General features: G+C 45.6%; 1 protein-coding gene across 5 annotated transcripts; it reads right to left on the bottom strand.

Moving 5' to 3' along the window:
- Positions 1 to 36: 36 nt before the first annotated feature.
- On the bottom strand, positions 37 to 24,509 carry MKRN1 (makorin ring finger protein 1). Of its 5 annotated transcripts, none has more exons than XM_032275819.1 (8): positions 24,105 to 24,509; positions 15,351 to 15,479; positions 6,615 to 6,844; positions 5,916 to 6,142; positions 3,600 to 3,814; positions 2,740 to 2,850; positions 2,058 to 2,196; positions 37 to 1,702 (listed from the first exon to the last, which is right to left on the bottom strand). In XM_032275819.1, exons 1-8 carry the CDS (start codon positions 24,287 to 24,289, stop codon positions 1,490 to 1,492), a joined length of 1,449 nt encoding a protein of 482 aa, XP_032131710.1. In that variant the 5' UTR covers positions 24,290 to 24,509; the 3' UTR covers positions 37 to 1,489. The 5 variants fall into 5 exon arrangements, with proteins under 5 accessions (XP_032131710.1, XP_032131713.1, XP_032131712.1 ...); XM_032275822.1 differs by lacking the exon at positions 24,105 to 24,509 and adding an exon at positions 23,555 to 24,006; XM_032275821.1 differs by lacking the exon at positions 24,105 to 24,509 and adding an exon at positions 23,785 to 23,965.
- Between the last annotated feature and the right edge of the window lie 3,361 nt (positions 24,510 to 27,870).

Raw genomic sequence — 27,870 nt, 5'->3', positions numbered from 1 at the left:
ACAGCTCATTACACAGAACAGCCAACTTTTTTTTTAAATTGTTTTATTTGGGAAAAGTGCTTCTTACAAAAGGGCAGCTGCAAAATACAGAGACCTCTGCAACAATTATTTGTTTTTTTCTTAAAGTGAAAGAATGGGTGGGATCCAAGGAATCAAAGCGGTAGATGGACAAACCAGGAGCATCCCCGAGTCATTTACAGTAAACAGAGCAACAAAACACACAGGTAAAATTTCCAATCAAGGAATTCTTCCAACAACTTAACTTCAGCTAGTCTCAGGGATTCCCAAGCCCTCCTCCCCTTTGGTGGAAAAGTATGACTTATTACTGCAAACCCATTACTCCACTGCAATAAACACCTTAGAACAGAGTTTTTAATCGCATCTGTCTACCTGAAAGCTCAGGGGTGGAATGAGGCAAATATCCACAAAAACAAACACAAAAACCCGACAACAAAATGCCCCAAATGAGGACAAAGGTTTCTTAGAAAGTGCCTGTACTGGAAAGGCTAGATCGTAAAACATTAAATACAACTGTGCATCCAAGACCCAGTTTGTGTTAATATATGGGATAACCAGGTAGTTTTAACCTCTATGGCTAACCCCATTTCTCTATTTATAAAGACAGAGCAAGCACTGCTATATTGACAACTACCAATATACTGCTTTGTCCTTTAAGATCTATCTGCCACACAAGGCTTAAACCACTAAACCAAGTTTTTCTAAGTCTAAGAATACTGCATCTATGCAGGGATGAGAAGCTTATCACACACCCACACACACACACCCCCTTGGGAGTCCACTTCCAACTCTGCATTGATGTTACGCCTCTGTATCTTTTATGTGTAGTCTTTCACAACTTTCCTATCATGCAAAACAGCAGAAATCTCAACACATTCGCACCTGGTTCTGGTTACCCAGTAGTATTATTACTCGTGTGCAATTAAACAAGAGACCAAAACCACAGAACGAGTGCACGTGGTAGGGATTGCAGGGTAGAAAACAGATATAAAAACACAGATGTGCAGATTTCACCAGAAACCTCAAAGATCCACATCTCATGTCTGCAGCAGAAGGCTGTCAGCCAGCTTAGGTCCCTTCACTCATCACTCCTATTCTTGGACCCCAAAGTAGGGCCACTGGTTTTACTTTTGAACCTGGGGTCCTCAAAATGAAGTGTGTGAAAAGTCCATAAACTGGCAATCTGGTTGAAAACAGATGACGCAACACACCTACACTAACTGTCTGACAGTTAAATTCGTGTTACAAAAAACTAACTTTAAGATTTATTTTTGTAACTTTTTTCAACAGGGAAAACACACTCCTTGGGGAAAGGTGAGGGGCTGAGAAGACAGGCCCTGGCTAAAAATTCTTACGACAGCACCTGGAGTTGAAAGGCCTGCCTAGGAGAGAACACAGGCACTGTCACACCACCACAGGGGACAGCTGCTGTCTGGGGTCAGCAGACCAGTTCACACGCCACGCAAGGTTGCTATAGATCCAAGTCATAAAAATCTTCCAGCTCGTCATGAAACAAGTCCCACTCATCTTCAGAGTCTGTCAGCTCGTCGTCCCCACCTGCAGCCAAAAGCATAAGCAACATCTCGCCCAGCTCAAAGGTGACAACCTCTTCTTCTTCGTTGTCAAAGGGGTTGCTGTTCTCTCTTTCCTCAATGAGTTCCCAGAAGTGGTTCCTTCGTTGGGCCTGTAAAAAACAAGGCCGTGATAGGGATGGCACTGTCGAGCAGTATCTTCTATCCTGTTGTTTATAAGGCAAAACGTCCAGCACACCAGAGGGCATGACGAACCAGACTTCTTAGGGTTTCCATTTTACCACTTCCTCCCCTATGGTTACTTGACGGAAATAGTTTAGGCTACAGCTTTAATGCACATTTTTTCCTTTCCTAGCCCTCCCAGTTTTCTGAGGTTTGTTTCCTTAATACGCCACAATTTCACTCCCAGACCTGAGTGTTAACCTTCTCCTTCCCCTGCCCCAGTATGTGCAGGACTCAACTGGTATCTTGGTATTTCCCCTCTTTTAAAAAAACAGTGAGAGTTACCCGGTATCTGCTTGATGTTCCCACTTTCTGTCTCTGTGGCTCCTCTCTACGGCCATCAGGGTACGCATGCTTGTAAAAACAGTTCCCTCCAAATGGGCAGCTCCCACGTCCTTCATCAAAATACCTGCACGCCTTGTTGCTGGAAAGGAAAATATCGCAACCCTTATTCACAGTGGATTTCAGGTCTGTATTTGACTATCATCCGGGGTTTCTTTAAACAGGTAGGGATAGAACCAGTATGTCAGCTTATAGCCCTCCCCATGGTGTGTTCTTATAAACATGTGTGCGCCAATGCATGAAACACTAGAAACCGGTAACTCTGTTCTAGTCTATGCTGATTAATAGATCTAGCACAAGCAGGTGGCATAGAGAGAAAATCTTCTAGAAAGCCAACACACAAGAATATAGGACAGCTATGACATGGATTCAGAATAAGGTAGAACCCCACTCATGGGGCCTTGTCAGCAGTAGAGACTTCTTTGTAACACAGTCCCTTGGCATGTACTGTGTTATAGCAAGATACATACTGGGTAAGTGCTATCAGGGTGACAAAATAAACTGTCCTGGGAAGTAAAAGAAGGGTAGGAAGGAGGTAGGAGTGTATAATGCAGCACCATTCTTTTCAAAGTGAACCCAAGCTCTGTTGGGCTCTTCGCTTGAGAAAAGGCTGCAGTGCTCATACCTCATTGCCTCCTTGTATTTCAGAATGAGTTTCTGCTTCTCTTCTTTCTCCTCCACCCAGTACTCACTTGGAATGACAAAGTTAGATGTGATCCGGCATTCTGGGCAGGACCTGGGAAACAATGAACAGGCTGCAATGCAAATTCCCCTTTACAGGCCCACTATTCAAGGACACACCCTGGTGTGTCGCCTCCAGATTTAAAGACTTAACTGAAAGGCACATGGGCATTTCCTGAAAGGGTTCCACATATTGTCACACAACTGACCATTTCTTTCAAGCAAGACAACCTCCTTTATAAATCCAACTCAAGGGCTAGCCAGTTCATTTTTCTTTTTTTTAAATAACTTAGGTAAAAAACAAAAACAAAAGAAGACATTTCACACAGACTCCTTTTTCTTTCGTTTAAATAAATTTATTTCTTGTAGCTTTGCTCTGTTTAGATTATGTAGTTTTTGTTCAGTTATGAGAACAATCTTTAAAGGATGGTGGATTATTGGCTAGCTTAATGGATGGAATAGGAAAGTGGAAAATGTAAAACGTCAGGAAACATACATTCAGAGCTAGATAAGTCTGTTCACTGAGCCTAAACTGGCTAATAATCCATTAAACACAATCTCCTCAGAAAAAGCACGAAGAGTCTACTAACTGATACACAGGGTTTCCTCATTCAAATAAAAGTAGATAGAACAACTAACCTAGAAGCTAGCTGAAATACAAAGAAGAAATCCCCATTAGAATATCCCAGTTTCAAGATAAAATGCATGCATTTAAATGCGGTCCATCTGGTTGAAAGTTGGCACAAGTTACTAAATTCTTCCCCAAAAGAGAAAGCACAAATGAAGACTGGGGAGGAGTCTCACTTTATGATCTTGCTCTCAAATTGCTTAGCACTCCTCCACTTGCGAATGCACTTGAGACAGTAGGTGTGGTTGCAGTTGGAGAGGATCCCGAAGCGGCGCTCGCTGGGGTTGGCTTTCTCATAGACCACCTCCATGCAGATCCCACACACCATGTCCTTGCTGCGCTGCACAGCAAATGAGAGCTCCATGTCCTTCTCATGGGCCTCAATGCACGACTAGAGAAGGTGAGAGAGAACAAGGGGAATCAAGTCATTGAATCCTGAAAAACTTGAGCAACAGTTAATGATTCACGTTCAGAGGATCAAACAGTCAACTGAAACAACAATGTTCCCAAGCTGACACGTAAATTAGCTTTGCTTACAAGTGAACACAGGTGCAGTGGGGTTTTTTGTTTTTGGCGATGGTACTTTACAATACTAGAAAAATCAAACTATGAGGACTCAACTTCAGGAACTGAAAAATTACCCAATTTTCTCTGCCCTAAACTTGGAGCTCAACTACATTAAAGACAGTGTCCATACTGTTTGCTGTTGTTGTTATTTCTGGCTTCTATATTAAGTTAAGGCCCTAGTTAAAACCTGTCAGAAAATAAGGGCAACAGGCACATAACTCTCTTATGCCTTTAAGGAAAAAAAGCTTCTTCACTGGGATTCTTTTGTCTTATTTTTTCATTGAGATTTTCAACTACTCAACTTGACAGACTGATGTTCATTTGGGTTAGGTTAGATTAGCCCACTTGGGGCTATTATAAATAATGCTGCTAAGAACGTTTATGTACCAATTTTTGTGTGGACATCATATTTTAACATGATTATAGGAAATATAAAAACGCAGAAAACTCCCAGCACTTTGGAAGTCCGAGGCTGGATGGATCGCATGACTCCTGGAGTTCCAGACCAGCCTGGCCAACATGACAAAACCCCATCTCTACTAAAAACACAAAAATTAGCCAGGCATGGTGGTATAAGCTTATAGTCCCAGCTACTCAGGAGACTGAGGCAGGAGAATCACCTGAACCAGGGAGGTGGAGGCTGCAGTAAGCTGAGATTGTGCCACCACACTCCAGCCTGGGTGATACGGCAAGACTCTGTCTCAAAAATAAAAAAAAAATTGCAAAAAAGCAATGTCATCCATAATCTCACATAATCACTAAACGTGTCTTTTCCTAAATCTTTAAAAGAAAAAAAATATATATATTAAGAGGTAAGTTCTAATATCTCAATATATAGATATATAACATATAGTTTAACCTGCCTGAATTCACAGAAGTATGCAGAAGTTAGGGATCAAATTATGTCTACCTTATATCATGCCTCATCCCCTACAACCAAATTTAAAAATATATACCCGAGAGAACTGAAAACGTATCTTCACACAAAAATCTATATACAAATGTTCAGAGCAGCCTTATTCTTAATAGCAGCCAAAAACTGGAAGAGACCTAAGTGTCCATCAACTCATGTAGCTTAGCCATACCACAATTCAGCCATCAAAATGAAGAACTGCTACACATAACAACATGGAAAACCTTGAAAGCAGTATGCTAAGTGAAAGAAGCCAGTCACAAAGAACCACATTACAGGATTCCACTTATATGAAATGTCCAGAATAGTCCAATCCAGAGACAAACCAGATTTGTTATTGCCAGGAACTAGAGGAAGCATAGAATCAAGAGTGACTAAAGGGTGTGGGATGAAGAAAGTGTCCCAGCTGGGCACAGTAGCTCACGCCTGTAATCCCAGCACTTTGGGAGGGCGAGGTAGGTGGATCACAAGGTCAGGAGTGCAAAAGACCAGCCTGGCCAAGATGGTGAAACCCCGTCTCTAAAAAATAGAAATAAAAAATAATTTTTAAAAGTGCCCTAAAGTTAGTAAAATGGTAACAGCTGCACAACTCTGTAAATATACTAAAAAGCAATGAAATGTGTGTTTCCAAGGGTTGAGTATATTGAATGTCAATCTCAGAAATGTTACTTTTTAAAAGAGGGAAAAAAAAATGTTAAGTCCATAGTCTGAGGTTCTGGAAGTATGACTTTTTTTTTTGTTTTGCCTCAATCTCCTGGGCTCAAGTGATCCTCCCACCTCAGGCCCCCAAGTAGCTGGGACTACAGGCACGCACCTTCATGCCCAGCTAATTTTGTTCGCTGGAAATGACTTCTTGATAAAGTATCCAAGAAACCCAAGGAAGAAGCAATTCCCTACTCACTGGTAACTATTCAATTCATCCAATGTTTCTGTGAAATAAACCCACAATGCTGTGAAAGGGCAAATATTGATTCTCACACCTAATAACACATGCGTCTCCCTGAAGACTTACTTTTATATGCTCTGATCTCTGGGCAGCATCCATCGGATGCAGGACCTGCAGCCCACACATGTCACATGAATCTCCGTGGAGATACACACAGTTCTCCCCATATCGGCACTCTCCCACTGCAGCATAGGGACACAGCTGCTTCTTTGTTTCCATGGCTGTTTGCTCTTTCTCTGATTCTTCCTTGGTCACTGAGCCCTGCAGGGGTGCTTCAGTGCAGGAAGGCGCAGCTGAAAATGTGTAAGAGGGTGGTAAAGGTCCAAATGGATAAGGCAGATACAATGAACTATAAAGGAACTGAGAGCCTAACAGCAAAAAATAAAAATAAAACTGCAGTTAAATACCAAAACAGTCTACTGAACTAATTTATTCATGTGAAAGAAAGGAATTCTTTCTAACGCTGGCATTTCCAAGATTAGGCTTATAAAAAAACACTGCTTCTTTATATATGTTTTGGGTCACTGAAATTTGATTTCAAAAAGTACTAATTAAAGAGAGGATTCAGTTTTTCAAAACATTCTGAATTCATTTTACTGGTATTCAGTTTCCTTCACCCCTTCTGTAAATCTCAGGTAATCCAATTTTACTAAGATTAAACTAAAAAAGGAATGGAAGCAGAGAGGGGAAAGTTGTCAAAGTTGAGCAAATGGATGAACTGCTATCTAGCCCTCTAACTCTTATTTTCTTCTTCAGAATACTTACTACGGCCACAGTAGGGTTGCCCAGGAACAAACTCAATAGCATTCACCCAGTCCTCTGAACCTGCTCCTACAGTTGCAAAGTTTGAATTTCTTGACTCAGCTTCGCTTGTACTCATTTCAACAAGTGGTCCAACTATTGATGGGAGACTTGAGGAAGTGGCAAGTGACGACTTTGTAGTTAGCTCTGTAGCAGCTGCTTCTTCCTGTTTCAGTGGCTTGCTATGTTCATACCTAAGAAAAAATGTAAAGTAAGCAGCCGGCCAGGTGTGGTGGCTCACACCTGTAATATAGCACTTTGGAAGGGCGAGGCAGGCCAATCACCAGAGGTTAGCAGTTTGAAACCAGCCTGCAAAGACTAGCTGGGTTTGGTGGTGGGTGCCTGTTATCCCAGCTACTTGGGAAGCTAAGGTAGAAGAATTGCTAGAACCCAGGAGATGGAGGTTGGATGAGCCAGAGATCAAGCCATTGCACTCCAGCCTGGGCAAGAGAGTGACAATCTGTCTCAAAAAAAAAAAAAAGGCCGGGCGCGGTGGCTCAAGCCTGTAATCCCAGCACTTTGGGAGGCCGAGGCGGGTGGATCACGAGGTCAAGAGATCGAGACCATCCTGGTCAACATGGTGAAACCCCATCTCTACTAAAAATACAAAACATTAGCTGGGCATGGTGGCGCGTGCCTGTAATCCCAGCTACTGAGGAGGTTGAGGCAGGAGAATTGTCTGAACCCAGGAGGCGGAGGTTGCAGTGAGCCGAGATCGCGCCATTGCACTCCAGCCTGGGTAACAAGAGTGAAACTCCGTCTCAAAAAAAAAAAAAAAAAAGAAAGAAAGAAAGAAAGAAAAAAAAGTGTAAGCAAATTCTTTTTTTTTTTTTGGCGATGGAGTCTTGCTCTGTTGCCCAGGCTGAAGTGCAGTGGTGTGGTCTCCGCTCACCACAACCTCCACCTCCTGGGTTCAAGTGATTTTCCTGCCTCAGCCTCCCAAGTAGCTGGGATTACAGGCGCCTGCCAGAACAGCTGGCTAATTTTTGTATTTTTAGTAGAGATGGCATTTGGCCAGTTTAGTCTCAAACTCCTGACCTCAGGTGATCCTCCTGTCTGCCTCGGCCTCCCAAAGTGCTGGGGCTACAGATGTGAGCCACCACGTCTGGCTATATATTCCTAATACATTCCTTGGATTCTCTTTGATAAGTCAACGCGCCTATATTTTTGAGTGCAGAGAGAAGCCTATGATTCTGCATGTCTAGTTATACCAAGCGTGACGCCAAGACTGATGGTTCAGAGACCACACTCCTGAGTAGCAAGGCAAGAGACCAGGGAATCTACAAACTTTAAAGCATCAAATACATAAACGTATTAGGCTTTGTAGATTGTACAATCAACGTCACAACTATTCACCTCTGCAACTGCAGTCCAAAAATAGGCGTAGGCATTATTTAAATGAATATATGGTAACTGTTCCAATAAAACTTGATTTATGACAACAGCCTTTGGCCAGGTTTCGCCTGTAGGCCACATACTCCTGCTATATACCACTTATTACCTCAAATTCCACTCTAATCAGGAGTTTCACACAGTTTGACAATCTATAGTTCCCATGCTAACTCTGCCAGAAACCCTGAAGGCAAAATGGACTGATTTCAAAGCAAGGTTAACACAAAGTCAACAAGCAGACATGTAGAACATTTTACCAACACATCGGTTAAAACGCTGTCAATATTAAAAGGTACAGACAACATTTACAAAACACACAATATGGGCCGGGCGCGGTGGCTCATGCCTGTAATCCCAGCACTTTGGGAGGCCGAGGTGGGCGGATCATGAGGTCAAGAGATGGAGACCATCCTGGCCAACATGGTGAAACCCCGTCTCTCCTAAAAATACAAAAATTAGGGCCGGGCGCGGTGGCTCAAGCCTGTAATCCCAGCACTTTGGGAGGCCGAGGCGGGTGGATCACGAGATCAAGAGATCGAGACCATCCTGGTCAACATGGTGAAACCCCGTCTCTACTAAAAATACAAAAAATTAGCTGGGCATGGTGGCGCGTGCCTGTAATCCCAGCTACTCAGGAGGCTGAGGCAGGAGAATTGCCTGAGCCCAGGAGGCGGAGGTTGCGGTGAGCCGAGATCGCGCCATTGCACTCCAGCCTGGGTAACATGAGTGAAACTCCGTCTCAAAAAAAAAAAAAAAAAAAAAAAAATACAAAAATTAGCCGGGTGTGGTGGCATGCGCCTGTGCTCCCAGCTACTCAGGACGCAGAGGCAGAAGAATCACTTGAACCCAAGAGGCGGAGGTTGCAGTGAGCCGAGACTGCGCCACTGCACTCCAGCCTGGCGACAGAGCAAGACTCGGTCTCAAAAAAAACCCAAAACAAAACAAAACACACACAATATGTATGTGCTTTTTCTAAATCCATATATTCACTATTTCCCCTTCCAAACTCCCCCCCACACATTCTTTCCTTTTCATCAGGAAACATTAAACTGTCACCATCTCCAAATACATGGGGAAGAAACATCTATTTCCTTCAAGAACCATCTTTCTAGCTAGGCACAGTGGCTCATGCCTGTAATCCTAGCACTTTGGGAGGCCCAGGTGGACAGATCACAGGGTCAGGAGATTGAGACCAGCCTGGCTAACATGGTGAAACCCTGTCTCTACTAAAAAATACAAAAAACAAAAATAAAAAAAATTTAGCTGGGCGTGGTGGCATGTGCCTGTAGTTCCAGCTACTTGGGAAGCTGAGGCAGGAGAATCGCTTGAACCCAGGGGACGGAGGTCGCAGTGAGCCGAGATCACACCACTGCACTCCAGCCTAGATGACAAAGTGAGACTCTGTCTCAAAAAAAAAAAGGGCCGGGCGCAGTGGCTCACGCCTGTAATCCCAGCACTTTGGGAGGCCGAGGCGGGTGGATCACAAGGTCAAGAGATTGAGACCATCCTGGTAAACATGGTGAAACCCCATCTCTACTAAAAATACAAAAACTAGCTGGGCATGGTGGCGCGTGCCTATAATCCCAGCTACTCAGGAGGCTGAGGCAGGAGAATTGCCTGAACCCAGGAGGTGGAGGTTACGGTAAGCCAAGATGGCGCCATTGCACTCCAGCTTGGGTAACAAGAGCAAAACTCCGTCTCAAACAAAAAAACAAAAAACAACAAAAAAAACTCTCTTGCCTAGCATGGTGGCTCACACCTGTCATCCCAACACTTTGGGAGTCCAACGAGGCCAGATCATTTAAGGCCAGGAGTCCAAGACCAGACTGGTGAAACCCCGTCTCTACTAAAAATACAAAAATTAGCTGGGCATGGTGCCACATACCTGTGATCCTAGCTACTCAGGAGAGGTGGAGGCATGAGAATTGTTTGTACCTGGGAAGCAGAGGTTGCAGTGAGCCAAGATAAGGACCCTGCACTCCAGCCTGGGCAACAGAACAAAACTCTGTCTCAAAAAAACAAAACAAAAAGGCAGCATCTTTCTGCCTGAGAAAATCTCACAATTCTTTCAGCATTTTACACTAAGAAACGGATTGATTAACAAGGTCTCACTCTATCTCCTAGGTTGGAGTGCAGTAGTGTGACCTCAGCTCACTGCGGCCTCAACCTCTTGGGCTCAAGCAATCCTCTTGCCTCAGTCTCCTGAGTAGCTGTGTGCCACCATGCTTGGCTAACGTTTTTTTTATTTTTTGTAGAGACCAGGTTTCCCTACGTTGTCCAGACTGGTCTCCAACTCCTGGGCTCAAGCAATCCCCCTCCTTAGCCTCCCAAAGTGCTAGGCATGAGCCACCATGCCCAGCACACTCAGAATTTTACTCAGACAATGTATTAATTATGTATGTAGTAAATTTAACCATGCTGTAATATATAGTTTGTATCAAGTGGTTCTTATGAAACAGTACTAACCATGGGTAACCTCTGTTATAGGTGCCTATTGTTTACATCTAAAAATAAAATCTAAAGGCTCTACACTCCAGCTTATGGCAAACATTTTACTGAGCTGACCTTTAATCACTGCAATATTCCCTCAAACATTCATATTCTAGCACTTCGGGGGGCAGAGGTAGATAGATTGCCCGAGCTCAGGAATTCGAGACAAGCCTGGGGAACATGACAAAACTCCATCTCTACTAAAAATTTAAAAATTCGCCAGGGGTGGCAGTGGGTGCCTGTAATCCCACCTACTCAGGAAGCTGAGGCACAAGAATTACTTGAACCCATGAGGCAGAAGTTGCAGTGGGCCGAGACTGCACTCCAGCCTGGGCAACAGAGTTAGACTCCATCTCAAAAACAAAAAAGGCCAGGCACAGTGTGTCTCATGCCTGTAATCCCAGCACTTTGGGAGACAAAGGCGGGCTGTTCACTTGAGATCAGGAGTCTGAGACTAGCCTGCCCAACATGGTGAAACCCCTTCTCCAAAGACATTCATATTCCTCCTCGTAAGCCTTAGGTAAACCACCAGGCCTTGCGGCAAAAGTAAGCTGAGTATCCTGCTATCATCCACAAAAGCCCAATGCGTTGTTTTATGGAATGGAATCCCGCATGCTGAAGGATAAGGAGAAGAAACTATCATGAATATGCTCTTTCACTTGTATCATCTCACTTTACTCAAAAACTGTGGGGAAGTATTCTATCATGAGAGATCATGACCTCACGGTCCACTTAAGCGATAGTTCTAGGTCTAATGGGATTCTAAAGCTGCTCTATACAGTACAGCAATCACCGGCCAAATCTAGCTCTTTAGGCTTAAATAAAATTTAAAACTCAGTTCCTCAGCTGTATCTGCAAGTGTTCAAAAGCTACATGGAGCTAGAAGGCTACCATTAGAAAGCAACATAAAGAACATTTCTAGTATTGCACAAAGTTCTACTGGATGGCAGTATTCTGAAATGTTAGAGCAGCAAGTATCCTTAGAAATCTCACTTTTCATTTTTTGTTCTTTTTTTTTTTTTTTTTTTTTTTTTGAGACAGAGTCTTGCTCTGTCACCTGAATGGAGTGCAGTGGCATGATCTCAGCTCACTGCAACCTCCAACTCCTGGCTTCAAGCTATTTTCTGGCCTCAGCCTCCCAAGTAGCTGGGATTACAGGCGCGCCATCACCACACCCAGATAATTTTTTGTATTTTTAGTAGAGACCGGGTTTCACCTTGTTGGCAAGGCTGGTCTGGATTTCCCGACCTCATGATCCACCCACCTCGGCCTCCCAAATGAAGTGCTGGGATTACAGGCATGAGACACCACACCTGGCCTCCTAGGTACAATTAACAGGAAAACAAGCAATCATACAGCAAGCCTCTCAAGGTTCCTTCTTTAGCTAGTCCATAATCAAGCTTTTAATAATCACCTATATCAGCCTGTCCTCAGTAATTATCACCAAACTTTCAAGTGGGCTACTATAGTTCCCCTAATTCCTTTCACTTTGTGCTAAGAGATCTAAACCCAGCTCAATTCTAGCTCATTCTCTAAAGAAAAGAGGCAGCTACATCCTTATTAAAAAGAAAACTAAGAGGCCATGAGTTTGAGAACAAGCTGGGTGACATAGGGAGACCTTGTCTCTACAAATCAAATCAAAAAATTAGCTGGATGTGGTGGCTACAGTGGGATTACAGCCATGAGCCACCGTGCCCAACCCTTTTTAAAATTTTATTTATTTATTTATTTAGAGACAGTCTCACTCTGTCGCCAAGCTGGAGTGCAAATGGCACGATCTCACTCACTGCAACCTGTGACTCCCTGGTTTAAGCCATTTTCCTGCTTCAGCCTCCCAAGTAGCTAGGTTTACAGGCATACACCACACCCAGCTATTTTTTGTATTTTTAGTAGGGATGGGATTTCACCATGTTGGTCAGGCCAGACTTGTCTCTTCTCCTGATCTCGTGATTTGCACACTTCAGCCTCCCAAAGTGCTAGGATTACAGGCGTGAGCCATTGCTTCCGGCCTTATTTTTATTTTTATTTTTTTTTAAAGATGGGGTTTCACCATGTTGGTCAGGCTGGTCTTGAACTCCCGACTTCAGGTGATCCGCCCGCCTTGGCCTCCAAAGTGCTTGGATTACAGGCGTGAGCCACCGCACCCAGCCCCGGTCTTATTTTTTTATTATTATTTTTGCTCTGTTGCCCAGGCTGGAGTGCAGGGGCACGATCTCAGCTCACTGCAAACTTTCCCTCTCCCAGGTTCAAGCGATTCTCCCACCTCAGGATTCAAGCAGCTGAGATTAAGGGCACACGCCACCACACAAGGCTAATTTTTGTTTTTTCAGTAGAGACAGATTGGGTTGGGCTGGGCAAGGTAGCTCACGTCTGTAATTCCAGCACTTTGGGAGGCTGAGGCGGGTGGATCACCTAAGGTTGGCTCAGAGTTCGAGACCAGCCTGACCAATATGGTGAAACCCGGTATCATTAAAAAAAAAAAAGAGAGAGACAGATGGGGTTTCACCATGTTGGCCAGGCTGGTCTTGAACTCCTGACCTCAAGTAATCTGCCCGCCTCAGCCACCCAAAGTGCTGAGATTACAGGGGTGAGTCACTATGCCCAGTCCCTTTTAACTTTAAAGTTGAGGTGTTTGCATCTGCCTCAATGTCAGAGGCTCACCAAAACAGGGAGCCTACCTAATTCCTTCTGGTCTCAAACTATTTGGGGCTGGCAAATTGCCTGAAAAATAAGCTGGTTAATATGCAGAGCCTAGGGCTTAGCACAGATTTCTTCAATTTAACCTTCAATTTTTCCATTCACTCCATCTACATAGTCCATTCAGAAAAGCACTTCTGAAGTAAGGACCAACTGCTAATTAACTGTAACTTTCCGATTCTATCTCAAAGTCTAGTCTCATCCCTCTGCTTGAGAGCTTGGATTCCTCACTCTCATCAATATTCAACTCCTCCTGCCCTAGTCACAGTTGGCAGTAACTCTCAAAAGACTGGAACCCAGTTCAAGGACACAGCTCCCCTACAAATTAGCCTCAACACCTGCAGACTGTACCACTACAAAGAATCGCCCATTCATCATTGTAGGAGAAGTTCTCACAACTTTTTCTGCCTTTTATATTGGGACTGCAAAAGAAATGTCTGGCAGAGTTTTTTTGAGAAGAACGTCATCGTGTCATTTTTTTTTTCCTTTTCAGCAATACTGCAATGAAAAATTAGCAGAAGGCACATGAATAACAACTAAAAGTTTTCATGGGATCAACTTCTGAGCTCCTATACAGTCATTTGAAAAAGATCTCTTTCCCCTCCATCCTTACTGGATTCTCTAATAAACAGATACGCAATGACTTAACATTAACATCCCATCCCACCAATAATTTCAGGTTCTTCTGAACTCTATAATCACTTGAACCCAGTGGCTCACACATTTTCTGATAATGACACTAAAGCTGACTACGACACTGTCAAAAGTCTTACCGAGGGTAGTGGTTTAAAGTACATCCAAAACTCTCTGACATGCCTCCCTTCAAAAGGTGGGGCCCAATTCTTCTCCCTTTACATGTGGGCTGGACTTAGTAACTTAGTCCAGAATCGGTGGAAGTGACAGTACATGACTTCTGACACTAGGTCATAAAGGCACTGTGGCTTCTCCTTGCCTTCTCTGTTGAACTGCTTGCTCTGGGGAAAGCTAGCTGCCAAGCTCTAAGGACACTAAAGCATCACTATGAAAAGGCCCACGTGGGCCAGGTGTAGTGGATCACACCTGTAATCCCAGCACTTGGGAGGCCAAGGCAGGCAGATTGCCTGAGCTCAGGAGTTCGAGACCAGCCTAGTTAACATGGTGAAATCCCATCTTTACAAAAAGTACAAAAATTAACCGGGTATGGTGGTGCACACTTGTAATCTCAGCTACTCAGGAGGCCGAGGCCAGAGAATCACTTGAACTCAGGAGGCGGAAGTGGCAATGGGCCAAGATCGTGCCATTATACTCCAGTCTGGGCAGCAAGAGCAAAACTCCATCTCAAAAAAAAAAAAAAAGGACCACATGGTGAGAAACTAACGTCTCCTGCCAACAGCCATAAGAGTGAGCACACTTAACAATCCTGGTGGCTGGGCGCAGTGGCTCACGCCTGTAATTCCAGCACTTTGGGAGGCCAAGGCAGGCAGATCATTTGAGGTTAGGAGTTCGAGACCAGCATGGCCAACATGATGAAACCCTGTCTCCACCAAAAATATAAAAGATTAGCCAGATATGGTACCACACACCTGTAACCCCAGCTACTCAGGAGGCTAAGGCAGAAGAATTGCATGAACCTGGGAGGTGGAGGTTGCGGTGAGCCGAGATTGCACTACTGCACTCCAGCCTGGAGTGCAGGCTGCAGTTGGAAGCTACTGCACTTCCATCTTTTTTTTTTTTTTTCTTGAGATGGAGTCTCGCTCTGTCACTCCGGCTGGAGTGCAGTGGCGCCATCTCAGCTCACTGCAACCTCCATCTCCTGGGTTCATGCAATTCTCCTGCCTCAGACTTCCAAGTAGCTGGGACTACAAACACACACCATGCCCAGCTGAGATTTTTCTATATTTTGTAGACACGCAGTCTCACTATGTTACCCAGGCTGGTCTTGAACTCCCAGGCTCAAGCAATCCTCCTACCTCAGCCTTCCAAAGTGCTGGGATTATAGGCATAAGCTACTGCACCCAACCATGAGTTGTTTTCAAAGCATTATTTTTAATCTATCACATATAAAGCGATTAGAATTATGTCTTTTACTTTGACATTCTTCCTCCAACCCACCCCTGAACAAATTTATAAGCAAATTCTTACCTGCAGCGGTCTCCATAAATACAGTACCCTCGCTGAAAATACTTGCACACTACACTATACGGACTGTCAGAGAGGTCATGAGAGTAGCGACAGTTATCTCCTTCCTTACAAACCCCATGCATAAAATACCTGTGAAACAAAGGACCACAAAACTGGATTAAAACCAATCCTTAAAAAGATTAAAACTAATTAGTATTCATGACTAATATATTCAACCAGCAAATACATAAACATATGAAATAAACACAAAGAAAGGGCCAGGCGCAGTAGCTCATGCCTATAATCCTGGCACTTTGAGAGGCTGAGGTGGGCGGATCACCTGAGGTCAGAAGTTGGGTTGGGAGACCAGCCGGGCCTACATGGTGAAACCCCATCACTACTAAAGATACAAAAATTAGCCTGAAGTGGTATGGAGCATGTATAATCCTAGCTACTCTGGAGACTAAAGTTGGGGAAATCGCATGAACCTGGGAGGCGGAGGCTGTGGTAAGTCGAGATTGCACCACTGCACTCAGGCCAAGGCGACCGAGCAAGACTCCACCTTGAAAACAAAAAAATAAATAAAAATAAAAATAAACACAAAGAAAGTGGAACTAGACTGCGATCATAGAATAATCCATTTGGAAGGCCGGGCGCGGTGGCTCAAGCCTGTAATCCCAGCACTTTGGGAGGCCGAGGCGGGTGGATCACGAGGTCAAGAGATCGAGACCGTCCTGGTCAACATGGTGAAACCCCGTCTCTACTAAAAATACAAAAAATCAGCTGGGCATGGTGGTGCATGCCTGTAATCCCAGCTACACAGGAGGCTGAGGCAGGAGAATTGCCTGAACCCAGGAGGTGGAGGTTGCGGTGAGCCGAGATCGCGCCATTGCACTCCAGCCTGGGTAACAAGAGCGAAACTCCGTCTCAAAAAAAGAATAATCCATTTGGGTACTACAGGAAGGCTGCTCACAGACCCAGGCATCAATTTAAATTCCAAACATTCATCTTGTTACTGCAGATTAAGTCTGACTACTGATATCATTTTACAGTCCTAGGGAGGTGGCATCTTGTTTTCCACCAACTTTAGCCACAATGGCAGCTCTATCTGTCAAAAACAATCAAAGACAAAGAGTCAAGAAACAATGTGTGCTGGAAAGGGTCAAGCTACCGTGTATGTTCCACTTCCTCAAGAAAGCCTTTTTGGTCGTGGCAGTGGCTTACGCCTGTAACTCTAGCACTTTGGGAGGCCAAGGCAGGCGGATCACAAGGTCAGGAGATCCAGCCATCCTGGCCAACATGGTGAAACGTCATCTCTACTAAAAATAAAAAATTAGCTAAATTTGGTGGTAAGTGCCTATAATCCCAGCTACTTGGAAGGCTGAGGCAAGAGAATCGCTTGAACCCAGGAGGCAGAGGTTGCAGTGAGCATAGATAGTGCCACTGCACTCCAGCCGGGGCAACAGAGCGAGAGAAAGCATTTTTAAGGCAGAGTAATATGGCTCACACCTATGGGGGGCCAAGGCGGGAGGATCACTGGAGGCCCGGAGTTAGCAAGCACCCTGGGCAACATAGTAACAGCCTCTCTACAAAAAAAAGGTTATTTTATTTATTTTTTTTTTTTAAGAGTATTGCTGTCACCCAGGCTGGAATGCTCTGGCGCAATCTCAGCTCACTGCAACCTCTGCCTCCCGGGTTCAAGCGATTCTCCTGCTTCAGCCTCCCGAGCAGCTGGGATTTCATGCTTGTGCTACCACACCCAGCTAATTTTTTGTGTTTTTAGTAGAGACAGGGTTTCACCTTGTTAGACAGGATGGTCTCAATCTCCTGACCTCGTGATCTGCCTGCCCACCTAGGCCTCCCCAAGTGCTGGGATTACAGGTGTGAGCCACTGTGGTCGGCCTAATTTTTTAAAAATTAGATGGGAAGCCGGGCATGGTGGCTCATGCCTGTAATCCCAGCACTTGGGGAGGCCGAGGTGGGTGGATCACCTGAGGTCAGGAGTTCAAGACCAGCCTGGCCATCATGGTGAAACCCCATCTTTGTATTAAAAAAAAAAGAAAGAAAAGAAAAAAGAAAAAAAAAAATTAGATGGGAAATGGCTCCTCTTGCCTATAATCCCAGCACTTGGGAGGCCAAGGAGGGATATTATTGCAGCATTTATATAACACGGTGAAAGTCTCTACAAAATACCAAAGAGAATTAGACAGGCATGGTGACACACATCTGTCATCCCAGCTACTTGGGAGGCGGAGATGGGAGGATCCCTTGAGCCCAGGGATGTCAAGGCTACAGTGAGCCATAATTGCGCCACTACTCTCCAGCCTGAGTGACAGAACAAGACTCTGCCTCAGAACAAAGCCAAACCAGCTGGCTCATGCCTGTAATCCCAGCACTTTGGGAGGCAGGCAGATCACCTGAAGTCGGGAATTCAAGACCAGCCTGACCAACATGGAGAAACCCTGTCTCTACTAAAAATACAAAAAAATTAGCCAGGCACAGTGGCACATGCCTATAATCCCAGATACTCGTGAGGCTGAGGCAAGAGAATTCACTTGAACCCAGGAGCTGAGATCGAGCCATTGCACCCCAGCCTGAGCAACAGCAGTGACTCTCCATCTCAAAAAAAAGTAAAAGAAAAAAATTGTAGGAAGTCAAATTATAGGTATAATTAGCCTAACTTTCAACTGTTACTAGGATTAACTTAATGCAACTCAGGTCTGAACTTTTGCCCAACTGCAGAGCTATTAATACTTTCTGTAAGCTTTGGCCCAGCACCATGGCTCATCCCAGCATTTTATAATGACGAGGTGGGTAGATCACCTGAAGTCAGACACTCAAGCCCTGCCTGGGCAACATGGCCAAATCCTATCTCTACAAAAATACAAAAATTAACTAGGCATGACGGTAGGTGCCTGTAATCCCAGCCATTCAGGAGACTGAGGTGGGAGAACTGCTTGAACCTGCAAGGTGGAGGAGGTTGCAGTGAGCCTAGATCGCACCATTGCACTCCAGCCTGGATGACAGAGTGAAACTCCATCTCAATAAATAAATAAATAAATATTTTCTGGAAGCTTTAAAGCTGACTGAGTTTCGTATCATTTTTTTCTGACTGTTTATGAAAATTATCCTTAACAAGCTAGTCAGTTTGGCTTGGGATGAGTTTGTACGGGGGTGCGGTGGCTCAAGCCTGTAACCCCAATACTTTGGGGAGGCCGAGGCGGGTAGATCACCTGAGGTCAGGAGATCGAGACCAGCCTGACTAACATGGTGAAACCCTGTGTCTACCAAAAATTAAAAAATTAGCCAGGTGTGGTGGGCGCCTGTAATCCCAGCTACTCAGGAGGCTCAGACAGGAGAATCGTTTGAACCTGGGAGGCAGAGGTTGCAGTGAGATTGTGCCACTGCACTCCATCCTGGACGACACAGCGAGACTTGGTCTCAAAAAAAAGATAGTCTGAATCTAAGAATTTCTCCTCCAAACAAAACCTATGAACGTAAATATGTGTTTTGTTTCTACATGCTACCACCAAAAAAGCAAAACAAAACAAAACAAAACAAAAAAACAAAACAAAACCCATCATCCAAATTCACCTTAATGTCACTGCCCAAGTTCAGCTTGCCTGGGCCACATTTCATTTCTAAAGTTCCCTCCACTGTTCAGTCTCTGTCCAGTAATAAAGACGAATAAAGTTTACTAGAATCCCCCTAGGCTGTGCCTCTTAGAAACCTAATAGTGCCACCAACATAGAGAACGGGAAACTGCAAGTTGGCTTGTAAGGGTACAAGAGAACCAAACTGTTCCTTCAGAGTATCTCTAGGCACCTTAACAACCTCTTCAGGAATTTCTAGAAATTATAAAATAGATATGGCATTTAATCAAATGTCATCTGCTGTGACATTTCCTACTTTGATATTTACCTTTTAATGAGTATACTGTTTCTTAAACTAGATGGTAAATTCCTGATGGGTAAAGACTGTTTTATTACCCTCTTTATCTGTGTACATAATATGTACTTGTTTAGAAAAGGAAGAAGGCTGCGCATGGTGGTTCAAGCCTCTAACCCCAGCACTTTGGAAGGCTAAGGCCAAGGTTCAAGACTAGCCTGACCAACATGGTGAAACCCCAACTCCACTAAAAATACAAAATTAGCCAAGCTACTCGAGAGGCTGAAGCAGGGAGGCGGAAGTTGCAGTGAGTCAAGATGGTGCCATCACACTCCAGCCTGGGCAACAAGAGTGAAACTCCGTCTTAAAAGAAAAAGAGTGGAGCAGGGAAAGGGGGGACTGAGAGAGACTGCTGGATGAGAGGACGCTGGGAAGCCCAAGAGTGTTAAGAGGAGCAGCAGGTCAGGCGTTGTGGCCACGCCCAGATAACTTCGTTCCTTAAGTTACATAAACCACATTTTAAAAACTTTTGGACCTGCATGGTGGCTCATACCTGTAATTCCAGCACTTTGGGAGGCTGAAGCAGGTGAATCACAATGTTAGGAGTTCAAGATCAGCCTCACCAACATGGTAAAACTCCATCTCTACTAAAAATACAAAAATTATCTAGGCATTGTGGTGAGTGCCTGTAATCCCAGCTACTTGAGAAGCTGTGGCAGGAGAATTAATTGAGCCCAGAGGCGGAGGTTGCAGTGAGCTGAGATCATGCCACTGCACTCCAACCTGGCCAAGAGTGAGACCCTGTAGCAAAATAAAATAAAATGAAAATAACTTTTGAGGCTGGGTAGGGTGGTCCATGTGTGTAATACCAGGACTTTGGGAGACTAAAGCAAGTGGATCACCTGAGGTCAGGAGTTCAAGACCAGCCTGGGAAATGGTGAAACTCCATCTCTACTAAAAATACAAAAAAATTTGCCGGGCCTGATGGCGAGCACCTGTAATCCCAATACCTAGGGAGGCTGAGGTATGAGAATCAGCCCCAGAGGCGGAGATTTCAGTGAGCTGATATTGCGCCACTGCACTTCAGCCTGAGCAACACTTTTGAGGCCAAGAATGGTGCCTCACACCTGTAACCCCAGAAATTTGGGAGGCTGAGGCGGGTGAAATGCTTGAGCTTAGGAGTTCAAGACCAGCCTAGGCAACAAGGTGAGACGCTGCCTCTAACATTTTAATGCAAAAAATACTAGCCGGGCATGGTGGCATGTGCCTGTAGTTCCAGCTACTGGGGAGGTTGAGGTGCGAGGACTGCTTGAGCCTGAAGTGGAGGCTGCAGTGAGCCGAGACACTGCCACTGCACTCCAGTGTAGGAGACAGAATGAGACCCTATCTCAATAAAATAAGTAAAAAAAATAAAGAAGAAAAGGCCAGGTGTGGTGGCTCACCCCTGTAACCCCAGCACTTTCGGCTGCTGGGTGGGTATATCATTTAAAGTCAGGAGTTCAAGACCAGCCTGGCCTGACCAACATGGTGAAACCCCTTCTCTACTAAGAATGTGGCAGGTGTCTGTAATCCCAGCTACTTGGGAATTGCTTGAACCCTGGAGGCAGAGGTTGCAGTGAGCCAAGAACCCACGACTGCACTCCAGGCTGGGCAACAGAGCAAGACTCCATCTCAAAAAATGGTTTTTGTGTATTATTTCAACTACCAGAACACTCATCTACCATTATAGAAGCACTCTGATAAAGCAGGCCCTAAATTCAAATTACAATTTCTCTTTAAATACTAACTGTTCTAACCTCACTAGGGAACTAGTAGCAGATGCAATGAGCATTTCTATTTCTTAGCATTCCTCTAACAAAAAATATGAAAAACAGCCTGATGGTGGCAGCATAACAGTTTCTTAGGTAAGTATTCTTAGGTTTTACTTAAGCTGCAGAAATAACACAATGAAAACCTCAGGAGAAACATTTGGAAAAATGTAACTGGTAAGAAAATACAGGTGATTCTAAGAATTAAAAACATTCTTATCAAACTTCCAACTTAAGAGGATTACCCCCTAAGTGAAGAAAATAGCCTTAGTCAAATTCCTAGATACACGAGTGATGTGCTATAGGAGAAATCACCAAACACTAAAACACATGTGTACCTGATTCTCTTTAACGGATGTTTACCTAGCAAACATTGAAAATGTTTATAATACAGTATATACATCTGCACTCTCTCATGCACACCTAATATTGTTTCTCCCATTGCAGGCATGCCATGTTCACTTACTGAATGACTGAATAAAGTAGTTATGGCTGGCGTACTGTGGTCTGGCGTAATCCCAGCTACTAGGGAAGCTGAGACAGGAGAACCACTTGAACCCAGGAGGCGGAGGTTGCAGTAAGCAAAGATGGAGCCACTGCACCAGCCTGGGCAACAGGGTGAGACTTCATCTCAAAAAAAAAAAGAAAGAAGGAAAAATATACATGTGCTCTGTCAAGCACTTCGTCCTTGAATTTACAAGTGTGTGTGTTTTTTTTTAAATAAAAGCAGAGGAATCTTACAAAGTTCCCATTCAAGTGGGTAATTCTAGGTATGACTTTACCAACATCATTCAAGCATTTACTGAGTATCTGCTCTATGCCAGGAACTGAGGAAAGCCCTGCAGATAAACTAGGGCCCTACTCTTCTCAGAGAGCTCAAAGTGTACAATGAAGACCATAGTTAGGCCGGGCACCATGGCTCACACCTGTAATCCCAACACTTTGGGTGGCTGAGGCGGGTGGATCACCTGAGGTCAGGAGTTGAGACTAGCCCGACCAACAAGGAGCAATCCCATCTCTACTAAAAATACAAAATTAGCCGGGCCCGGTGGTGCATGCCTGTAATCCCAGGTACTTGGACAGGCTGAAGCAGGAGAAGTCCCTTGAACCTGGGAGGCAGAGGTTGCGGTAAGCAGAGATGGCACCACTGCACTCCAGCCTCGTCAACAAGAACGAAACTCCGCCTCAAAAAAAAAAACAATTATACTTGACATTCCTTTATCTAGAGGAGAAAACTATTTTAAGAGATCATGTTGATACCTGGAACAACCGAAAACAATGTCAAACACTAAAACTCAAAACCTATCAAGGAATCTGCAGAACAACAAAAACTGCCTCAAGAAAAAAACCAAAAACTGTAAATCTAAGCCTTCCTCTTTCTTTTCTTTGTCTTTGACGGAGTTTTATACTCCTTCTCCCAGGCTGGAGTGAAGTGGCCAGGTCTCAAGTGAAGTGGCCTGGTCTGAACACATGGAAACCTCTGCCTTCGGGGTTTAAGTGATTTTTCTGCCTCAGCCTCCCAAGAAGCTGGGATTACAGGTGCCCCCACCATCACGCCCAGCGAATTTTTGTATTTTTAGTAAAGATAGCCTTTCACCATGTTGGCCAGGATGCTCTCAAATTCCTGACCTCAGGCGGTCTGCCCGCCTCAGTCTCCCAAAATGCTGGAATTGCAGGCAGGAGCCACCGTGCCGGCCTAGCCACCGCAACTGGTCAGTTTTAATTTTTAAAAGTTCTAACTGGCACATATAGATCAACTGTAACATTGTAAAAGGGAAACGGATATTCAAATTCAAATAACTCTCTCAATCAGTAAAAACTTTGAAATCATCATTCCTTGTGATATTCCACTTTTACGATTCACCGATGAATAAGACAAGTGACCTGAAATTGCGTTTGGGCCTTATCCCATTATATAAAATAATTAAACTTATCCTTCACACCTTAAAGGTATCGTATTGAAAACTGAGAAAGCTTCATCGTTGCCAGGAGAAATGTATCACAAAGACTGGGAAGGTTTCAAATTTCATCCTTAATACTACAAGTTCTTGTTAGGAATTATTTTTATATTTGCATATCAATAATACCATCCAGATGAAAATCGGCAATTCAGTTGATTTCTTCAACTGATAGAAAAAGATAAGCTTACAGTCGCTACTGATCACTATTTAGAAACCAGAATATAAAAAACATACAATTAAATGCCCTATGCTGCGTACAGCTAGGTAGTTTTTTACAAGCGTACACATCCGTACAACCGCCATCCCTTAATTTTTCTAAAATTTTCGTCTCCCATACCAAATCAAAATCAAACCTCTCTTCCGGGAGCAAAGAGCCCTTGCACACCCTTCAGAAGATGCGTAAATTTCAAAAGAGGAACACAGCGCTGGGGGAGGGTAATAATCGCCGCTCAAAAAACCGCAGGTGGATTAGACGACCCCGGCCCCCTTTTGCCTGTTTCTAAGACAAAGCTCAGCACCGCCAACCTCGACAAACATACAAAGAAGATATACAAAAGCTTCTTCTCACGGTTGGGCGGAGGACCGAGGGGCGGAGGGACGTGAAAAGACGTTACAAACGGATGACACGGAGGGACGAGAGGGCTAGGGGCCAGGCCAGCTCGCTGGGGCCCTCGGCCGGGTGTCTAGGCCCAGAGAGGATGGCTGTGAGACCCTCTGGAAGCGACCATCTCCCGAGCCCCGGGAGGCAGAGGCAGCGGCGGGGGCATCCTTCTAGCGGCAGGGGAGGAGCCAGCCCACCTTTCCCCGATGCGCTCGCAGCCGGCGCAGGCAGCGCGGAGAGAAGGATAGGCGGAGGTGCAGCCCCGCGGCCCCGCAGCGACCGCGCACCGCCAGGCCTCCGCGGACAGCGCTAAGGGATCCGCGGCCCAGCGGGGGTTGACGCAGTCACTGGGGGGACGCGGCGGCGGCAACAGCGAGGGCTGCGGGCGTCGAGACAACGCCAGTCCCCGCCTTCCCACGCCTCTCGCTGCCGGCCGGCAGCCCTCCTCCCTCCCGCGCCGCAGGCTCGACCCGCCGCCCCCTCCCCGCGCCAGGCGCTCCGCTGCGCAACGTCCTACCTGCAGGTGACCTGTTTAGTCCAGCCGCCGCCGCTGCAGTCGCTGCCGCCGCCCCCTCCGCCCGCCCCCGGGGACGGGGCGGTGACTGTGGGGATCGGGGTGGGGGAGGCCGCTGTCGACGCCGCCGCTGCCGCTCCTGCTCCTGATGTTGTGGCTGTTGTTCCGGGAGCTGCAGCCTCCGCCATTACTGTTTATCCCACACAGCAAAGGCCCCGGAACTTCCGGGATCACATAGTTCCGGTCCGGCCGCGGGAAAAGGACAGCGAGGCCAGGCGAGGGGAGGGGAAGGACACTGAGGTACCCGCTCGGTACCGGCCTGCTCCGCGTCGCGTCTCCGAGCGCTCTCGCCACTTGAACTGAGGGCCTGGAGCGTGCACGCCCACGGCACGCCCACGGCACCGCTGATTGGTGGAGGGGACGTCTCCTCCGGGAAAGGGGCGGGGCTACCATGGTCTGTACCGGTGTGTCCCGTGGAGACACGGGTAACGAAAAGTCCACAGTCATTCAGAGGCTTTCTTCGTAGCAGAGGTCAATATAGTGGAGTGGGAGCTGGGGACTAGGGACCTGCAGACGGAAGACCTGGGTTTGAATCTGCACTTTCCCATTTTTTAGTAAGAGCTTGAGCTAGGCACCTGTTCTCTCAGCCTGAGTTTCATTCTCTCAAATACGGATGGCACAGACCCCGCCGCACTGGGTTGTTGTGAGGATTACATGATATCCTTAAAAATCACTGAGCTTGGGCCGGGCGCGGTGGCTCAAGCCTGTAATCCCAGCACTTTGGGAGGCCGAGGCGGGTGGATCACGAGGTCAAGAGATCGAGACCATCCTGGTCAACATGGTGAAACCCCGTCTCTACTAAAAATACAAAAAATTAGCTGGGCATAGTGGCGCATGCCTGTAATCCCAGCTACTCGGGAGGCTGAGGCAGGAGAATTGCCTGAACCCAGGAGGCGGAGGTTGCGGTGAGCCGAGATCGCGCCACTGCACTCCAGCCTGGGTAACGAGAACAAAACTCCGTCTCAAAAAAAAAAACAAAAAACCCAAGCTCTACTCTTAGCAATTTTCTAGTATACAATATTATCTATTAATTATCACATCATTAATCATAGTCTTCATGTGGTACGTTAGATCTCTGGACTTACTCATCCCACGAAGCTGCCACTTTGTCCCCTTTGACCTAGATCTCCCCATTCCCCATCCCACTCCTGGTAAACCACTGTTCTACCCTGTTTCTATGCATTCAACTTTTTCACATCTTCCTGTGTAAGTAAGATAATGTAGTATTGTTCTTTGTGTCTGGCTTATTTCCTGCAGGTTTATCCATGTTTTGGCAAATAAAGGCTACCATGCAGGTAGTAACCTTCAGAGACATAATAGATGGTAAATGTTTCTTTCAGACTTTTAAAGTTGTCACACTCTCAGTTAATCTCTCCTAGATCTGGGGAAGGGAGGGCCCCAAAGAAGGCTCTTTTTTTTTTTTTTTTTTTTGAGACCCCTGGCTGGAGTGCAGTAGCACGATCTTACCTCACCACAACCTCCACCTCCTGGGTTCAACCGATTCTCCTGCCTCAGCCTCTCCTGTAGCCGGGATTACAGGCGTGAGCCACTGTGCCCGGCCAGATGTCTCTTTTAAATAGAGCCTTCTATTTTAAGGCTGAGAATTAAGGAATATCTTAGCTTCTAAGGATTACTTCTAAAACTATGAAAAGTAAACTGTACCTAATTTTTTCTTTTGTTTAGAGATGGGGTCTCACTATATTGCCCACGCTGGTCTCCAACACCTGTGCTCAAGTGATGCTCCTGCCTTGGCCTTCGAAAGTGCTGGGATTATAGGCATGAGCTACCACGCCAGGCCTTAGAGTGTATGTTATTATATTTTCCCATTAAGGCCTACTGTCCACTCAGATGCTGCATATTAAACCCTGAGCTTCCATAGGCAGTTTCCATATGCCCTTAAATTCAACTTTTCTGTAGTTTCTACTTTGAGAAAGTGAAAATCAGCCTCTTGATCATCAGACCACGATGTACGCAACATACGCAAACAAGGACAGTGGCAAAAACAAGAGAAAAGAATGTATCTCCCAAGGCCACACCACAGCAAGAAAACTATGATATTTCACTTCACCTCAAAATATACACTTCTGGCTAGGCATAGGTCGCTCACGCCTATAATCCCAGCACTTTGGGAGGCAGAAGTGGGCGGATCACATGAGGTCAGGAGTTCGAGACCAGCCTGGGGAAGATAGCAAAACCCCTGTGTCTACTAAAAATACAAAAATTGGCCGGGCATGGAGGCTCACACCTGTAATCCCAGCACTTTTGGAGGCCGAGGTGGGCAGATCACCTGAGGTCAGGAGTTTGAGACCAGCCTGACAAACATGGAGAAACCCTCTCCGCTAAAAATACAGAATTAGCTGGGGGTGGTGGTGCATGCCTGTAATCCCAGCTACTTGGGAGGCTGAGGCAGGAGAATCACTTGAACCAGGCAGGTGGAGGTTGCCGTGAGCCGAGATTCCACCATTGTACTCCAGCCTGGGCAACAAGAGCAAAACTCCGTCTCCAAAAATATATATTTATATATACAAAAGTTACCTTGGTGTGGTGGTGTGTGCCTGTAATCCCTACTCTGGAGACTGAGGCAGGAGAATCACATGAATCTGGGAGGCAGAGGTTGCAGTGAGTCGAGATCGCGCCACTGCACTCCAGCCTGGGCAACAGAGTGAGACTCTGTCTCAAAAATAAATTGACTAATTAAACAAACTTCTTTGACATATTTTAAGATACCTCTCAATAATACAAAAGAAAAAAAAAAAAAGATACTTCTGCAGAAGGGTTGGAAGTACAAGAATAGAAGGAAAACTGTCTTTTGTGGGAAAGATTTGCATCTGTAGAGAAAAGTTGCCCGGACTCTTTGGAGCCCTTCCTGCCCCAGATCTAGGAAAGATTAGCTGAGTCTGACAACTTTTAAAAGACTGAAAGAAACATTTACCACCTATTGTGTTTCTGAAGGCTGCTATCTGTATGGTTTCAACTACCTAACAAGACCACTGTGGCTAGCCAGGCCTCCACTTCTCTCCATCCGGTAACCTGCGTTGCCATCGTATGATTTACCCTTATATCCTGTTTTGGGGAATGTTCCCCATTCTTTCAGTAACCTCAAGAAGGAATATAAGCTTCCCTACCCCATTGAGGGATTGGGGTCATCACTCTGTTGTTCTCCCTATGCACATTAATAAATGTGTAAGCCAGCCGTGTGCGGTGGCTCACACCATACCCAGCACTTTGGGAGGCCAAGGTGGGCGGATCACCTGAGGTCAGGAGTTCGAGACCAGCCTGGCCAACATGGAGAGACCCCATCTCTACAAAAACAATAAAATAAAATAAAAATAAGGCCGGGCGCGGTGGCTCAAGCCTGTAATCCCAGCACTTTGGGAGGCCAAGGTGGGTGGATCACGAGGTCAAGAGATCGAGACCATCCTGGTCAACATGGTGAAAACCCCCTCTCAGCCGGGCGCGGTGGCTCAAGCCTGTAATCCCAGCACTTTGGGAGGCCGAGGTGGGTGGATCACAAGGTCAAGAGATCGAGACCATCCTGGTCAACACGGTGAAACCCCGTCTCTACTAAAAATACAAAAAATTAGCTGGGCATGGTGGCGCGTGCCTGTAATCCCAGCTACTCAGGAGGCTGAGGCAGGAGAATTGCCTGAACCCAGGAGGCGGAGGTTGCGGTGAGCCGAGATCGTGCCATTGCACTCCAGCCTGGGTA

The sequence above is a fragment of the Sapajus apella genome, unplaced genomic scaffold (assembly GCF_009761245.1).
Source record: "Sapajus apella isolate SASKATOON/1434 unplaced genomic scaffold, GSC_monkey_1.0 scaffold7, whole genome shotgun sequence".
NCBI classification, from domain to species: Eukaryota; Metazoa; Chordata; class Mammalia; order Primates; family Cebidae; genus Sapajus; species Sapajus apella.
This window is presented reverse-complemented; position numbering and strand designations above follow the sequence as displayed.

Excerpts from the sequence above, each read along its gene's own strand:
- MKRN1 (XM_032275819.1), bottom strand. The coding sequence starts at position 24,289 with ATGGCGGAGGCTGCAGCTCCCGGAACAACAGCCACAACATCAGGAGCA. Across the intron at positions 15,480-24,104 it reads ACTAAACAGGTCACCTGCAG|GTATTTTATGCATGGGGTTT; the intron begins GTAGGACGTTGC and ends TTTGTTTCACAG. Across the intron at positions 2,851-3,599 it reads TTTGAGAGCAAGATCATAAA|GTCCTGCCCAGAATGCCGGA; the intron begins GTGAGACTCCTC and ends ATTGTTTCCCAG.